This window comes from Pongo pygmaeus, chromosome X (genome assembly GCF_028885625.2).
Source record: "Pongo pygmaeus isolate AG05252 chromosome X, NHGRI_mPonPyg2-v2.0_pri, whole genome shotgun sequence".
Lineage (NCBI taxonomy): Eukaryota > Metazoa > Chordata > Mammalia > Primates > Hominidae > Pongo > Pongo pygmaeus.
Genome location: NC_072396.2, coordinates 104,663,603 through 104,680,988, shown reverse-complemented (window position 1 = coordinate 104,680,988; position 17,386 = coordinate 104,663,603). Strand labels below are relative to the sequence as shown.

Here is a 17,386-nt window from a genome sequence, read left to right as displayed (position 1 = left end):
CAAGACTGATTTCCCACACTAAGAATGGAGGGAAAGCATGCCTGGAGAGGCTTTAGAGGTAGGCTGTTTGAGCAAATCTAGCTGCTTCCCAGTGGTCTCTGATGGAGGGCTACATTTCACTCAGCAAGATTTTTTCATTTTAGTATCTGATAATGAGACTATTCTGCCATAGCACAGACCAGCTACTTACAATCTCCCTCCCCTCACAGTTGACATTTCCATCTCTTGGAAAATCAGTGGTTATAGAAGGAAGAATTTTAAGCTGTTGTAGAAAGGGTGTTTCTCCTGTGTATGCAAGCAAATTGGTAACCCCTTCTCAGTCATAAGGGGAAGAATTGTACTTATGAGAATACAAAGTTCAAAAGCAAGCCTGAGCCTGCTTCATTTCCAATCCACCTGTGACAAATATGTATTGAGTATCTACCATGTGCTTAACAGTGTAATATCTATGTAAAGAAGATGTGGCTGGGCGCGGCGACTCGCGCCTGTAATCCCAGTACTTTGGGAGTCTGAGGTAGGCAGATAGATCATGAGGTCAGGAGTTCGAGATCGGCCTGGCCAACATGGTGAAACCCCGTCTCTACTAAATACAAAAAAAATTAGCCGGGCATGGTGGTACATGCCTGTAATCCTAGCTACCCAGGAGGCTGAGGCAGGGAATTGCTTGAACCTGGGAGGCAGAGGTTGCAGTGAGCTGAGATCACGCCACTGCACTCCAGCCTGGGCGAGGGAGTGAGACTCCGTCTCAGAAGAAAAAAAAAAAAAGAAGAAGAAGACGTGATCGTCATGGCCTTATTCATTCCATAAATTTATCAAGTATCTACCATGTCAAGAGTGGTGGATGTAGTGGTGAACAAGACAGACAAAATCCCAGGCATTGTAATCCATAATTAATTCAACAAATACTTGTTGAGCATCCATTATGTGCCACATATGGTTCTAGGTATTTGAGAAACATCAGTGACCAAAACACACAAAAATCCCTGCCCTCATGGAACAGAGGAGACAGACATCAAACAAGCATGTTCTTAATTACAATTGTGTGTGTTTAGGGAATCTTTATTGGTCATCTACTATAAGCTAAGCACTGCAGATACAGTGGTGAGCAAGTAATGTGTGATTCTTGATCTTATGGAGCTTACTCTCCAGCTCCCAGAGTTTATGTTTAGTAGGGGAGAGAAGAGGGACACAATCAATTAGAAAACAATACAACTGCCTATGGTAATAGACTGCCAAAAGCTGTGTTACAGACTTTAAGGACTCTAGGAGGAAGTCAGAGGAGGGGGTCACCTGAGAAGAGGTGGGCCTTGGTCTAGTCTCAGGCAAAGGAAATGCCATCAACAAGAGCTCACCTTTAGGTCAGAGGAGGGAGAGGCTAACTGCTAAGAGGTTTAAGGGAGAGATAGAAAACAAAGTTGAATAAATAGGGTAGGGCCAGAAAATTAGATATAGGAGTTTATTTTAAGCTCATGTGTGAGAAAATAGTGAATATATTAAATGTGTGTGTCTGTGTGTTTGAGTATGTGAGTGTGTGTGTGTGTGTGAGAGAGAGAGAGAGAGAGAGAGAGGAATATGAGAGAGAGAGGGAACAAGCAAAGTAATACATTCTACCAGAGTTTTTTCTTTCTTAAACCCCCCTCACTGGCTCCCTCTTGGCATAGCGAATGGTCTGAGTTCCTTAGCATTGCATACCATGTTCTTCACAAGCAAACCCCACCTATGTCCTTAGCCTAGTTTTAAGCATTCACCCCATGCCTCCTCATTCTGGACACCCTCAGCCTCATGCTCTTCCTTGAGCTTCTTGTTCTTCCTTTCACATCCTGGAGCCTCTGCACAGACGTGTTCACTCTGCTCTATGGTCCCTTCCCTCCTTTCTTGGCTTGTTGGAACTCTACCCACCCTTGCTGCTAGGAAGCTTCCCCCAGCCCATCCCAGCCCAAGATGGTTAACTTTGCCTTCCTTTTCTCTCACAGCACTTTGTACATATCTCAATTTTAGGACTTTTCACACTTATTGGCATTGTTCTTTACTTATCTCTGACTCCTACTAGACTATGAGTGCTTAGAAGGCAAGAACCTTATCCTAGTCTTCTTCATATCCCCAGCCATCCAACACAAAGCCTAGCACATGCCAGGGTGAAGATGCTGCGTAAGGCCTCAATCCCACTGAAAGCTTGAAGGAGTGGGCCAGAAGGGTTCCAGAGAGAGGTTAAAGAAGAAAGTGAAGGGGGAGAATATGGAAATCATAGGGAGATCAAAGTAAGGGGATATGTCAGAGGAGAGAGACAGCATTCTTGCAAAGCATTGGGATTAATAATATAAAGAGCTCACCCAAAACAAGTGAGGTTAATTATAATAACCCCAACGTTTCTGCAGCACATACTCAGTGTGTAAAACACAACATTAGATACTGTGAGGCTACAAAGTAAAATAAAACACCTCTCTCTATGGTTTGGTTGGGAGGATAAGACAAAGGTAGATAAGGAGACTGACAGCATCCAGGCATACTCAATTTCTTAAGTTTTTTAAAGTTCAGTACCATTTTCAACTTTAAGACTTTTAATATGAAGCCCCTCAGCAGTAAATAATGTATTGTTTTACGAAATATTAGATATGGAAACTGACTTCCCTAGTTGAGATCTCAGGAAAGCTCAACAAGGCTAGACTAGAAACAACTTTCTTAGAAAATGGACATAGAATTGTCAATTTTAATACCATTTAAAAGTATTTATGGCTGGGCGCAGTGGCTCACGCCTGTAATCCCAGCACTTTGGGAGGCCGAGACAGGCGAATCACGAGGTCAGGAGATCGAGACCATCCTGTCTAACACGGTGAAACCCCATCTCTACTAAAAATACAAAAAATTAGCCGGGCGTGGTATCAGGCACCTGTAGTCCCAGCTACTCGGGAAGCTGAGACCAGAGAATGGCATGAACCCGGGAGGTGGAGCTTGCAGTGAGCCGAGATTGCGCCACTGCACTCCAGCCTGGGCGACAGAGTGAGACTCCGTCTCAAAAAAACAAACAAACAAAAAAAGTATTTATCATGTCTATGTGTCCCAAACTGTATATTATGAGCTTTTTTGAAAAAGGCAAGATCAGGGATGGAAAGGGAGTAAAGGTTTTACAGAGCATCTGAAAGGAGTGGATGGAAAAAAAAGGGAATAAAAATAGACAAAGAATAGAATTTCAGAGAAGGAGAATGGGAATGCACAAGAGACAATAGAAATAAAGAGATATTCCATTAACGAAATGGATTTTTTAAACTGTACATATGAATTAACTGTTTAAATAATGAGGTATCTGATGACTGTAACATAAAATATGAGATATTAAGAAAATAAGTAGGATGTGCCTTTAAATTCTATGATAGGCACTTAGCCAAAGGTAATTGAAGGGATGCTAGAAAAGGGATTAGAAAATGAAAATGGTGAAGTTATTACGTGAATAAGAGATAAGATGTACTCTCAGCGATACAGTTTTTTATTATTATTATTATTTTAGTGGTTCCTAAGAGAGAGAGTAGGAATGTCCCAAGACATTATCTAGGTACTCAATTTAATTTTTTCTGTTTTATTATAGTGTGATACTGGGATGGCTTAGACATTTAATTTTTTATTTAATTTCAACAATCAATCCTGAGTAATTACTATGTGGTTGCTCCCAGAGACCAGTTATGACCTCAATGAGCAATCAGCTCAACAGGGATTGGCTGAGCAGAAAATGAACTCATCAATTGGGCATTATGTCCTAGGGTACTGAGGAGAGTATAAAAGGGGGCATAGGGGCCCTGCCACACTAGCTCTTCAGTAGTTTCTGAACATCTAGACGGTAGGATGTAGAATAGGTAAGTAGAAATGCAAAGCAGATATTGCAGTAATTGACTAAAGCGCTGAGTTAATGGGAGTGAGTGTGTAGTTAAGACAGTTATGGTGTTAGAGAAAGAGGTGAGGGAGGAGGGACTTTTTACTGAGTTGGGATTGAGCTGGATATTCAGTAGAAGCAGAAAATATGAGTGAAGATGAGGGTGGGCAGAGACTAGGGAATAGGACTTGTTTATTTGGGGGGTTGATCATACTGACCTGGTATAGAGCAGAAAATTCACATTGGAAAAGCAGTAGGAAATCAGTTGAGATTGTATTGGGATGAGGGGCTTGGTAGGGATGGAGGGAGGTTGGAGGTGGCACAAGGGAGGTCTGACTTAACAGTGAGCCCTTGTTTATGTCATTTCCCTTGCCTGATATCTAGCAATGAAAAATATTTACACCTAATCTTGAAGGTTACAGGAAGTTAATTGGGAAGGGGGACTACTAAATGTTCCATGTAAAACAAGCAGTAACAATACTTAAAGTATTTTCCTTTTTTCCTGCATTGTTGGCATCAAATTGTGTTTCTGTGCTCAGAAAGAGGGAGAAATTAAGAGGCTGAACAAGAAAAAGTACTGAACTCTCTGCCTTACCACTCTGGGGCAGGTAGGGTTACTTCCTAGGTGGCTGGGCTATTGGAGTGAAGGCAAAAGCCAAATTCAACCAAAAAACCCCAAGTGCAAGGCAGAATTGGGGCAATCATTGAGGTTCTTAAGCTTCAGAGGCTCCGAGGAGTCCTTGTTTTAGGTTAAATGTCTGTGCAACAGCAATCTTTACTCAGGTTACTCTGCGCAGAGGCAGCCGTATGTACAACAGCAGCTATGTTTCATCACAAAGTGGGCCCCATTTCTGATGAAAGACACAGAAGTTGCCCAGGTTTAGTCCTAGGCAGCTTACTTAGCCTCTTTCAACCTGTTTCTTCATCTGTAAAATGAAGGTGCTAGGTGTGTCAACCTCATAATAGGGTTCTTGTGATGTGTGCATATGAGGTAATGTGTATCAAGCTCTTAGCAGTCGTGGTTGGTATATAGTCAATGCTCATTATCACAGTCATTATTAATACTTTAAAGAATACATTTATCTAATGGCCTAGGGAAATACTTCTTAAATTGCCTTAAATGGGATTAGATGCCCCTTTGGTCTGGGTTTGTACCCAGACCCAGGCCTAGGTTTGAACTAAATTGAATTTCTGGGTTTGGTGGCATTGTGGGGGTGGGGAGATGGAAGTGGGTGTAGCAGAGTAGGAGGCAATGGTGCAAGGTGTTGTAGCCATAGGAATATGAATTTCCATGTCAGCATTTGGTTTAATTTGGCACCAAGTGTTATTCAAACAAAGCAGCGTTGTGAGTGGTAGAGGAAGGGAGAGGAGGAAAGTCAACACATTCTTGGAAATAAGATGTGGCTTTTGCTTTGCTATTTTGTTTTTTCTTCAGCTACAGACATATTTCTTTGCTCTTGGGCTCACATTGTAAATCCCTTCCAGTACATAGTACAAATCTAAGTTTCAGAGAAACTTCTCTTTAAGATGACAAGAAATCTCTTTAAGATGACAAGTTATCAAGACTTCCCTTGATCCTTGTTTTTAGTATAAGAACCCTTCAGTTGGGGTCATTTAGCCTAGGGAGAAAACTTTGCATATACTTAGACAACCCCCTCCACCATGTTGAATATTTGCTATTTCCTGACGACTTTACCTCAAAGTGTTTGAAGGTGTATGTAGATGTATCACTTATCCATTCTCTCCATGTATTTGTGTATTAGGCCTTTCAAATTTTAGTAAAAATTTTAGTATAAAGCCTGGCAGTGCAATAATTAATTTTCCAATAGTTGCTGCCTTGCACCTCAGACGTCTGGCAAGATGTTACAGGAACTGGTCCTAGGTCAATATTCGAAGCACAGGGAAGCTCTGTGTGACCAAGTCAATGGAACTTTCCTGTGTTCTGGTCCTGAGGTGTATGTTTAAAGCAACGTTTCAAGCAGAAAAGTTTGAGTATTCATCTCTCCTCCACAAATGCAGGTCTTTTTGCAATGGCAATAGAGTAAATAGCCACTTGTGATATTAAGCTTGTGTCAATGATGAAGGGTTGGATTGCATAGGGAACTGATATAGCCTTCTAACCCCATTCCTCTAGAGATAACACATACTCACTTAACACTCAGTCTCTGCCCTCAAAGAGCTGATGCTTTAGTTGAGAAATCAGACCTTAACACACCTCCTGTGCTGTAACAACATAGACCAATATGTTCACAATATATAACATTAGGTTTTAATCTCTCTGTAATCAGCTGGGTTTTGATGGGAAAAACCAGGTGGCTGGAATGTACAGTGCCTTTCTGTTTTAACATTTAAGAGAAGGTCACACTCACCAGGGATTTTCCATTGCACTCTCTCTTTTTAAAAGTTTACAGCGAATAGCTGAACTTACATTTCACTATTATGTAAAAATACTTTCCCTCAACTTTCCAATTACTTAGGGGATAAAAGAGGAGAGGAATACTGGGGTTTTGCAAAGTCCTGCAGGGAAATTCTAAAGTCATTATTATCTTTAATACCTAGCTTAGAAATTCTTTCAACAAGTGGTGATTATTTTCCTCGATTCATATCTCCCCTTCCTAACACATAAAACAATGTTCACAAATTGAAAAGCACACAAGTGAGAAAAAAATCAGCCTAATTCCACCAGAGGTAAATTTCACTGTTCCTTTCAGTTTTTGTCTAAGCACACGTGACTGTATGTATTGCTTTGCAATCCGCTTTCTTTTTGCAAATATATTTCTTGTGGGTATTTTCCCATGTATTTTCTTAGGTCGCTTTTAACCTCTTCATTCTTTTCCTTCTCTCTAGGGCAGCAGGGGCCAGGGAGGCCCAATCTCAGAGCGCTGCGGGCTCTGCTGGTGATAGAAACAATATGGTGAAGTTATAAGGAGAGGGGAGGGGTGGGGGGCGGGAAAGATTCCTTAGGATAGAAAAAAAAAACAATGAAGAAAGCTCCACTTGAAGACCTATGAAATTTCCGACACTAGAACCTTTGTATATAGTTTTCGGTAACCTTCGGCAGGGGGCGCTCTGAAATTGTTGCCACTTTCCGGACAGCCTCCCGTACTTTACCCTCTACAAAATTGTACAGTGTTTCCGGCCCTTCTCAGTTGTGGACGCTCGTAAGTTTTCGGCAGTTTCCGGGGAGACTCGGGGACTCCGCGTCTCGCTCTCTGTGTTCCGATCGCCCGGTGCGGTGGTGCAGGGTCTCGGGCTAGTCATGGCGTCCCCGTCTCGGAGACTGCAGACTAAACCAGTCATTACTTGTTTCAAGAGCGTCCTACTAATCTACACTTTTATTTTCTGGGTGAGAGACGAAGGCGCCTGGGGCCGGCAGGGGATCCCGGGCTTTTAGGTGTGGGGGGTGTGACCCTGAGCGGCGGGAGCTCAGGTCGGGAATGGTGTGGGGTTTGGGCAGCCATCGCGCCTGGGACCCCGACGCCGGCGACCAGTGACTGGGCCCCGAGCAAAGAGCTCAGGCATCTCGCCGGCGCTGGGGTCGGAGTGCGGGACGAAGGCAGCCGACAGGCTGAGCTGGGACCCAGACGTACCAGCGTTCGAATTCGATACGGGAGGCGAGGTGGGGCCTTAAGCCCCCAGAGCACGCAGACGGTGACCCTGGACCTTTGCAGAGGCAAGCAAGGCTTGCCCGGCCCGTTTGAGGGCTCACTTGCATAATAGTGTCTTTCTTTTCACTGCTTCATAAGAGAGGAGTGTTTCGCAGGTAAGTATGGTATGCCTCCACTCCCGCCAGTCTATCCTTGGGCTTGCTTTTGTGTACCAGTCCTTTGTACTCTATGCTCATCCCTAACTGGAGAGGACGGGGGAAGTTTCTGGAACTCATAAAATCACGGTTTTTTTTTCCCCCTTCAAGGTTTTCTTCCTAAGGTTGGAGTAAGATAGTTAAGGAAGTTTTGATCCCTAGGGCAAATATGCCATTCGCTTGTGTTTACACACGAAAAGATGAATTTTAAGAATTTTGATAAGATACCTGGTACACAGCCTGCTCTTGTGTGCAGATCCCCTCCTAACCCTTTCTACTCTTCCCCCTTGTCTGCCGTATCCCAGCATATTACACCTATTGTGACTTAAATACCTCATGCATTGTGATTTGAAGATGTTGCTGTACACAGTACGTAACTGTTTGTATTCTCTGAATTCCCACATAGATCACTGGCGTTATCCTTCTTGCAGTTGGCATTTGGGGCAAGGTGAGCCTGGAGAATTACTTTTCTCTTTTAAATGAGAAGGCCACCAATGTCCCCTTCGTGCTCATTGCTACTGGTACCGTCATTATTCTTTTGGGCACCTTTGGTTGTTTTGCTACCTGCCGAGCTTCTGCATGGATGCTAAAACTGGTGAGTCCTAGTTTTCATTAGAATTGATTCTTGGTTTTAGAAAAGTTTTGTATGTTACAGAATTCCTTTCTTGGAACTGGCCATGGCCCTTTACAATTTTTCCTGTTCCTTATGAAAACTTATCAAGTCACAGTTCAGCTGCCAGTTTCCACTTTCAAAATAGACATGTTGTTATTTTCCCTGCCCTTTTCAATGAAAACATGATGAACTAATTGAGAAGGCGACCATTATTTTTTCTTTGACTCCCTTTGCAGTTGTGCTATATCTTATTTATGCTGACTTGGACTTTTCTTTCTTATCCTGCAGTATGCAATGTTTCTGACTCTCATTTTTTTGGTCGAACTGGTCGCTGCCATCGTAGGATTTGTTTTCAGACATGAGGTAAGCCTGAATTAGGGAAGCTTAGCATGTTACATTTATTCTCTGAGAGATAAAAATGGATTTATTTAAGTAGAAGAGTCAGACTTCTGTATTTAAACCTGTAGCTGACAATAATGGCCTTCTTGTAAAAATTCTGGTCCACTTCTAATTTAAAAGAAAATTTAGAAAATTGTGAAGACTGATAGTCACCAGAAGAAAATTACTTACTTATATTCCCTGTCATTTTTCTGTGTGTAGATACCTATTAAAATGGAGATAGTACAATTTATAACTTTACTGATAGGAAAATATTCAAAGCACAAAATTGATAACCTTCTTATGCCTTGCATTTTGAAAAGATTGGATATACTTAATGCAAATCATCAAAAGTTTAATATTGGGCCGGGTGCGTTGGCTCACGCCTGTAATCCCAGCACTTTGGGAGGCCGAGGCAGGCGGATCACGAGGTCAGGAGATCGAGACCATTCTGGCTAACACGGTGAAACTGTCTCTACTAAAAATACAAAAAAAAAAAAAAAATTAGCCGGGCGTGGTGGTAGGCGCCTGTAGTCCCAGCTACTCGGGAGGCTGAGGCAGGAGAATGGCGTGAACCCGGGAGGTGGAGCTTGCAGTGAGCCGAGATCGCGCCACTGCACTCCAGCCTGGGTGGCAGAGTGAGACTCCATCTCAAAAAAAAAAAAAAGTTTAATACTGAATTAGAAAACAGGTAAACTTGGGGTTGTTTAAATATCATTTGGTGAGTAGTAAAGGCTCATTAATGAGAGTTCTCATAAAGTGGTAGCACAGCCTCCCAAAGTGAGGTTTTGTAGCTTACAAATTCCATAGGCATCGAATTTGTACTCAGTTTAAAGTGGAGAAAAATTAGCAGGGTGCAGAATACAGCAATACTGCATTGCCACTCAGATAAATACATATTCCCACAGCACTTTGAACTTGTAGTGGTTCTCATCGTGTATTTTAATGTTTTGCTTAGTAGTCCCCTCAGCTAACCTATATCCCTTAGAGGACAGGATTGTACCATGGAAGTTAATTACCATGTATGTTGCTACTGTCAGAGATATAACCATTGGTCAGATTCGAGAACTTATTTGACCTGAAACCAAAAGAACTTTCTAGAGGATTTTCTTACTGACATTGTGTTTCTTTGCTATAGATTAAGAACAGCTTTAAGAATAGTTATGAGAAGGCTTTGAAGCAGTATAACTCTACAGGAGATTATAGAAGTCATGCAGTAGACAAGATCCAAAATACGGTAAGTGGTAACCACCACCTAGAGGGGAACACATTCCCTGTTGCCTCAGAGAAACGAGTAGAGTCTGGCTACTAGATGTTATCCACTTGTAGGGGAAAGAAGTGTGACGTGTTTCATTTTCCTCACATGTGCACCTGTTCTCTTCCTTCCCCACTTACATCATAGTCCAGGTACAGTTAGTACCAACTATAGCAGTAAAGTAAGGCCAATACAAAACTGTCATGTGTGGTGCTAATCAAGGACCCAATGCTCATCTCTTGAATCAATTGAGGAGAGAGATCATTGAGATTAGTAAATGTTTTGAGCACAAATTGCAATAGAGGATATTAGGTTAAATGTTTGACTACAAAGTTGTAATATAAACAGTAAATGCTTTTGTTGGGTTTTTCAGTTGCATTGTTGTGGTGTCACCGATTATAGAGATTGGACAGATACTAATTATTACTCAGAAAAAGGATTTCCTAAGAGTTGCTGTAAACTTGAAGATTGTACTCCACAGAGAGATGCAGACAAAGTAAACAATGAAGTAAGGTGCCTTTTAAAACTTTCTATTTGACAATATTTGAAGACTTAACTGAATGCAAAATTGACCCAGTTTTTAATTTTTTTTTTTTGAGACAGAGTCTCGCTCTGTCGCCCAGGCTGGAGTGCAGTGGCATGATCTCGGCTCACTGCAAGCTCCACCTCCTGGGTTCACGCCATTCTCCTGCCTCACCCTCCCGAGTAGCTGGGACTACAGGTGCCCACCACCAAGCCTGGCTAATTTTTTGTATTTTTTAGTGGAGACGGGGTTTCCCTGTGTTAGCCAGGATGGTCTCAATCTCCTGACCTTGTGATCCACCTGACTTGGCCTCCCAAAGTGCTGGGATTACAGGCGTGAGCCGCTGCACCCGACCAGTTTTTAATTTTTAAATATAAGCTGAAATAGACAGGGCGGGTAAGAATTGAGTTCAGACAGCTAGCAAGTAACACTTTTTTGTTTATTTATTATTTAGTATTTTTTTTAAAGACAGTGTCTCTCTCTGTCACCCTGTCTGAAGTGCAGTGGTGTGATCATAGCTCACTGGAGCCTTGAACTCCTGGGTTCAAGTGAAGTAACACTTTTAAATATATAATCCAGAAGGTGGAAATAGTTGGGAATAATTACTTGTTCTGTTAAGAGCATATGGAAGAGAGTAGATTTCAATAAAATGACAATCAAAGGCTATGATACATACATCTTTCTGCAGAGGTATATGATCAAAGTATTTATTACCATAAATATATCTTTCTGCAGAGTTATATGATCAAAGTATTTATTACCATAAAGAAACGCACAGGCTGCTTGTGCTGTATTTAATCTTTGTTTTTTTCCTCCCATTAGGGTTGTTTTATAAAGGTGATGACCATTATAGAGTCAGAAATGGGAGTCGTTGCAGGAATTTCCTTTGGAGTTGCTTGCTTCCAAGTAAGTCTTTGTAGTTACTTAGGAAATATTTCATCCCATCCCTCTTGTAGGTGTAAGCTAGAAGATTTTCACTTTTTTTTTTTTTTTTTTGAGATGGAGTCTTGCTCGGTTGCCCAGGCTGGAATGCAGTGGCGCCATCTCAGCTCCCTGCCACCTCCACTTCCTGGGTTCAAGCGAATCTCCCACCTCAGCCTCCTGAGTAGCTAGAATTACAGGTGTGTGCCACCATGCCTGGCTATTTTTTTTTGTATTTTTAGTAGAGATGGGGTTTCAGCATGTTGGCCAGGTTGATCTTGAATACCTGACCTCAAGTGATCTGCCCACCTCGGCCTCCCAAAGTGCTGGGATTACAGGCATGAGCCACTGCATGCAGCAAGATTTTCACTTTTAAGGCTTGTAAGTTTTTGCTTCAGGGGACTGGATAATGAGGACATTTTTAGGGAAGTCGCATTTTCACAAAACTCTCTGTTACTGGTCACAGTATAAAAATACTTTATTTAGGAGAAATACCTAATGTAGATGATGGGTTGATGGGTGCAGCAAACCACCATGGCACGTGTATACCTATGTAACAAACCTGCACGTTCTGCACATGTATCCCAGAACTTAAAGTATAATAAAAAAAAAAAAGAAGAAAAAAAAGTAAGATTTAGAATTAACTTGTAGCAGTACATATCTTTTGAAAGCAGTTAACTGTGGAAAGACTCAGTGCCCTCTTAGTTATGGCAACTTTCCAGTATCATAGTTCATGAAACAAAACATTAGATAGGAACCTTGGTTCTCTCTGCGGTCAGTCAAGATTCTAAAATGTTATTAGGATCTTTTCTGGTCTGCAACTGCCTGATGAGTTGCATACAAGTTCCAACTTACTACAATTTAGATGATGCCACCCCCACATTCATTATGCACCAGTTGTTTGGGGTTGATTCCACGTTGTAGATCAAATTGTGTTTCCCAAGTTGTGTTTCTCACTGTAGCATGAAGTTTGTTTTGTGGCTCTGAACGATTTTTTTTAATATTAAACACTAGAAATAAAACTAATTCAAGTTTAGTCTTAATATATTTTTAAAGAAGCAAGCAAAGCTATATCTAAATCTATGCTAATGCAGTAGCCACTAGCCACCTTTGAATTGTTATAAATTATTAAATAAAATTAAAACCTCAGTTTGCTGGAGATTTGAAATACTTAGTAGCCATGTGGCTGCTGCCTACTATATCGGACAGTACAGGGATTCTAGAACATTTTCATTATTGTAGCATTGCTCTGGATCTTTCCAGGAAAATCTCTGCCTTCACTGATGGAGATTTCACTTGTTAAGATACTTATTGAAAACCATGTCTTTGTTTTTTCTGGGAAATGAGAGTAAGAAAAGTTTCTCCAAAACTCGTGACTGTATTTTCCTTGAGTGACAGTTTGCTGGATTTTCCTTTGGTGAGAGTTGTGAAATTCTGGGTCATAGTGGCAATAAAACTTCACTTACATTCTTTGAATGTGATCTAGATGCTGCAGAGTATTAAACATAACTCTAGAAAAACTCAAGGACGAAAATCATAAGCGAATTACAAGTGAGAGGAGAATATAGTCTTAGGTCTTCAAGCTCTTTTGTGTATTTAATTTTGTTCCTATTTTATTTCTAGCTGATTGGAATCTTTCTCGCCTACTGCCTCTCTCGTGCCATAACAAATAACCAGTATGAGATAGTGTAACCCAATGTATCTGCGGGCCTATTCCTCTCTACCTTTAAGGTGCGTTCATTTTGGTCCTCAGCTCTGTTAGTGTTGATATTTATTCTAGCCTGTATATGTGATGCATGGACTAAGTTTGCCAAGAATGTCTTGTCTAGTAGTATATTTAAATCTAGCTGGTGCTATGTAAGCCCTGTGTAGGCAGGTTAGGTCTCTATACACAGGGCATGGTCAGAAAGTAATGACTTAGCTACAGCTTATCTATGCATGCTCTCTACAGTTATGCAACAGAAGACTCCCCATGTGGGTTTATATATTTGCATACACATGTCAGCCCAAAGATCATAAGTGGTCCCTTTTCTAACATGTTTCGGCCTAGAGAGAGGAGAAACAAAGAATCCCAATAATGACCTTATTTGTGAGGTTCCCTGGCAGGTGCACTCTGCTCCTCACCAATATTGACATTTTCCTTAGTCCTTTTCCTAGTTTTCTTTTACCACAATCTTAATCAGTCATTGAGAGTGTGGCTTTCTTGGTAAAAAGATGTTTTTGGTGGGCTATCGTTAAAACCGTAAACTCATCTGGTCTAATAAGGAACCAGATTTTGGAAAGACATGTGTTTCAATGGCGTTAGTATTTGACTGGTAAAATATTGTGAGAACTGTTGTTGGCTGAATTGATCCCTAGGGCACACTTTGCATTTTACTTGAGCCACTGACTAGGAACACATAGGAAGGTCTTCATTAGCAGGAATAGATTAGAATGTATGTAAGCAAATACAGATGTTGAAATTTGGGTAACAAGTACATTAACTTTTTTTCTTTAATTTTAGGACATTTAGGGTCCCCCCTGTGAATTAGAAAGTTGCCTGGCTGGAGAACTGACGACACTACTTACTGATAGACCAAAAACTACACCAGTAGGTTGATTCAATCAAGATGTATGTAGACCTAAAACTACACCAATAGGCTGATTCAATCAAGATTTGTGCTCGCAGTGGGCTGATTCAATCAAGATGTATGTTTGCTATGTTCTAAGTCCACCTTCTGTCCTATTCATGTTAGATCGTTGAAACCCTATATCCCCCTGAAACACTGGAAGAGCTAGTAAATTGTAAATGAAGTAATACTGTGTTCCTCTTGACTGTTATTTTTCTTAGTAGGGGGCCTTTGGAAGGCACTGTGAATTTGCTATTTTGATGTAGTGTTACAAGATGGAAAATTGATTCCTCTGACTTTGCTATTGATGTAGTGTGATAGAAAATTGACCTCTCTGAACTGGCTCCTTCCCAGTCAAGGTTATCTGGTTTGATTGTATAATTTGCACCAAGAAGTTAAAATGTTTTATGACTCTCTGTTCTGCTGACAGGCAGAGAGTCACATTGTGTAATTTAATTTCAGTCAGTCAATAGATGGCATCCCTCATCAGGGTTGCCAGATGGTGATAACAGTCTAAGGCCTTGGGTCTAAGGCATCCAAGACTGAAAGGAACTACTGATGTTCTGTGATACGTCAGGTTTCAGCACACAACTTACATTTCTTTGCCTCCAAATCGAGGCATTTATTATGATGTTCATACTTTCCCTCTTGTTTGAAAGTTTCTAATTATTAAATGGTGTCGGAATTATTGTATTTTCCTTAGGAATTCAGCGGAACTTATCTTCATTAAATTTAGCTGGTACCAGGTTGATATGACTTGTCAATATTATGGTCAACTTTAAGTCTTAGTTTTCGTTTGTGCCTTTGATTAATAAGTATAACTCTTATACAATAAATACTGTTTTCCTCTAAAAAGATCGTGTTTAAATTAACTTGTAGAAAATCTGCTGGGGTGGTTGTTGTTTTCCACTGAGAAAGCTAAGCCCTACATTTCTACTCAGAGTACTGTTTTTAGATGTGAAATATAAGCCTGTGGCCTTAACTCTGTATTAAAAAAAATAATGTTTTTGTTTAAAAAAAACTGTTCCCATAGGTGCAGCAAACCACCATGGCACATGTATACCTAGGTAACAAACCTGCACATTCTGCACATGTATCCCAGAACTTAATGTAAACAAAAAAACTTAAAGTGCAAATATTAAAAAAAACTGTTCTCTGTGAAAAAAATTATATTCCATGTTATAAAGTAGCATATGGTTATCTCCTAGCACTGATCTATCTCCTAGAGATCAGACTTTTTTGATTGTATAGTTTGCATTAAAAAGTTGTACAGGGAGGGATGTAACCTGTATCTTCAGGATAATAGGGAAATTAATAAGGAAAATAATAATTACTAAAATTTGAGTTGAAGTCAGGGAATTATTTCTTTGGTTTTGAGTCTCTTTATACATCCATTAGTAGAACCTATCTAGTCTGATTGCCACAGTCCTTGAATTGATGGTAAGGGGGAGTCAGTTACAGTTAGAAAAAAACCTGGGCAAAAACTACTAGTTAAATAATCATGAATTTTGAGTATGTGTTTTAAAATGCTTGGAGTTATTGCAGAAAAAGGATATTCTCCATTAAAACATTTCATGTGTGACTTTTGACATAAGATAAGGTGATAAGAAAATTAAGTTGAAAAATAGTGACTCAAGTACAGCAAATCAGATTTTTGGCTACTGAGATTAAAGAAGCAAATATTTAAAGGATTATCAGCAATTTTCAAATACATATTTTTCACTGCAGTGGTTTTGAAGAATGTTTTAAGGTTATATTTAGAGTTTTTAAAAAAGTTTTCCCGGCCGGGCATGGTGGCTCACGCCTGTAATCCCAGCACTTTGGGAGGCCGAGGCGGGTGGATCACAAGGTCGGGAGATCGAGACCATCCTAGCTAACACGGTGAAACCCCGTCTCTACTAAAAATACAAAAAATTAGCCAGGCGTGGTGGCGGGCACCTGTAGTCCCAGCTACTTGGGAGGCTAAGGCAGGAGAATGGCGTGAACCCGGGAGGCGGAGCTTGCAGTGAGCCGAGATCGCGCCACTGTACTCTGGCCTGGGCGACAGAGCAAGACTCCGTCTCAAAAAAAAAAAAAAAAAAAAAAAGTTTTCTCTCAGCTGGGCATGGTGGCTCACATCTGTAATCCCAGCACTTTGAGAGGCTGAGGCAGGCGGATCACCTGAGGTCAGGAGTTCTAGACCAGCCTGGCCAACATGGTAAAATACCGTCTCTACTAAAAATGCAAAAATTAGCTGAGTGTGGTGGCAAGCACCTGTAATCCCAGCTATTTGGGAGACTGAGGCAGGAGAATCACTTGAATCCGGGAGTCAGAGGTTGCAGTGAGCCAAGATCATACCACTGCACTCCAGCCTGGGCGATAACAGTGAATCTCCATCTCAAAAAAAAAAAAAAGTTTTCCCTCATTATTAAAAAGGAAAAATTATAGAAAATTAAAATATAGAATGTAGAAAGAGGAAAAACACCACACATCACTCTTCAGGTGGATTGGTTTATTTTTAAGATGGGTTTATTTTGGATAGCCAGTTAGAAAACGCCCTTATAGCTGATATGTACATGTGCATACTGAATTGTATACTTAATTCTGAAAGTAATGAGGAAACATTTCACCTGATGATAACTGGTACAAAGGAAAGTTCACGTGTCTTTAATAGTTGGCTAATTAGACTAGCTGGTTAGAAAGAGGGATCACTAGATTGGAGAGAGAGATCCAGTTTCCACTGGAAGCAGTAGGTCTGCTCATTCCATGGTGACAATCCTAATGGCAGAGGGAGTGAGTTTCCCTTAGTGGCACAGGCTGGGGGTTTTGAGCTTTTAAGTTTTGTTTTATAGAAATCTGGAGAATTTTACATTTTACTTCACTATATATCCATGTTTAAAATAATTCATTTTTGATGTCCCAAAATTGATGTGGGTTGCCTTATTTCCAGGCACCAGGTTGCAAGGTGACATTTTGAGAAGCAGAGATCTCTAGGTATATCTTAAGTGTGAAAAACTCGTTAGATTTCCATGGCCTGTTCCAGGTGGGTTGTTGGGTTTATGTTGTAAGCGTCAAACTTTTGTGGAAATAAATACGTAATACAAGGTATAAATACCATTTCTGGTTTTCTTCAGAGCTCACAAAAGAATCTTTGAGACTTGATGTTTTCAACCCCCTGTCACAATCCAAGTTGGTGATGCACCCTAACAAACCTGTTAAAATATGAGACACAGGGCCGGGCGCGGTGGCTCACGCCTGTAATCCCAGCACTTTGGGAGGCTAAGGCAGGTGGATCACGAGGTCAGGAGATCGAGACCATCCTGGCTAATATGGTGAAACCCTGTCTCTACTAAAAACACAAAAAATTAGCCAGGTATGGTGGCGGGCGCCTGTAGTCCCAGCTACTCAGGAGGCTGAGGCAGGAGAATGGCGTGAACCCGGGAG

The 17,386-nt window shown here is 40.9% G+C and overlaps 1 protein-coding gene across 3 annotated transcripts; it reads left to right on the top strand.

The window, feature by feature from the left end:
• Positions 1–3,800: 3,800 nt before the first annotated feature.
• On the top strand, positions 3,801–14,818 carry TSPAN6 (tetraspanin 6). Of its 3 annotated transcripts, none has more exons than XM_054470929.1 (10): positions 3,801–3,845; positions 4,402–4,470; positions 6,710–7,023; positions 8,071–8,259; positions 8,566–8,640; positions 9,794–9,892; positions 10,284–10,418; positions 11,256–11,339; positions 12,978–13,085; positions 13,858–14,818. In XM_054470929.1, the coding sequence occupies exons 4-9, from the start codon at positions 8,248–8,250 to the stop codon at positions 13,044–13,046; spliced, it is 474 nt and encodes a 157-aa protein (XP_054326904.1). In that variant the 5' UTR covers positions 3,801–3,845; positions 4,402–4,470; positions 6,710–7,023; positions 8,071–8,247; the 3' UTR covers positions 13,047–13,085; positions 13,858–14,818. The 3 variants fall into 3 exon arrangements, with proteins under 3 accessions (XP_054326904.1, XP_054326903.1, XP_054326902.1); XM_054470928.1 differs by having other exon boundaries at positions 6,710–7,208; XM_054470927.1 differs by lacking the exon at positions 4,402–4,470 and having other exon boundaries at positions 3,802–3,845; positions 6,710–7,208.
• Positions 14,819–17,386: the final 2,568 nt, after the last annotated feature.

Coding starts and splice junctions, on each gene's coding strand:
- TSPAN6 (XM_054470928.1), top strand. CDS start 7,122: ATGGCGTCCCCGTCTCGGAGACTGCAGACTAAACCAGTCATTACTTGT. Junction 8,641..9,793: donor GATTTGTTTTCAGACATGAG/GTAAGCCTGAAT, acceptor TCTTTGCTATAG/ATTAAGAACAGCTTTAAGAA. Junction 11,340..12,977: donor TTGGAGTTGCTTGCTTCCAA/GTAAGTCTTTGT, acceptor TTTTATTTCTAG/CTGATTGGAATCTTTCTCGC.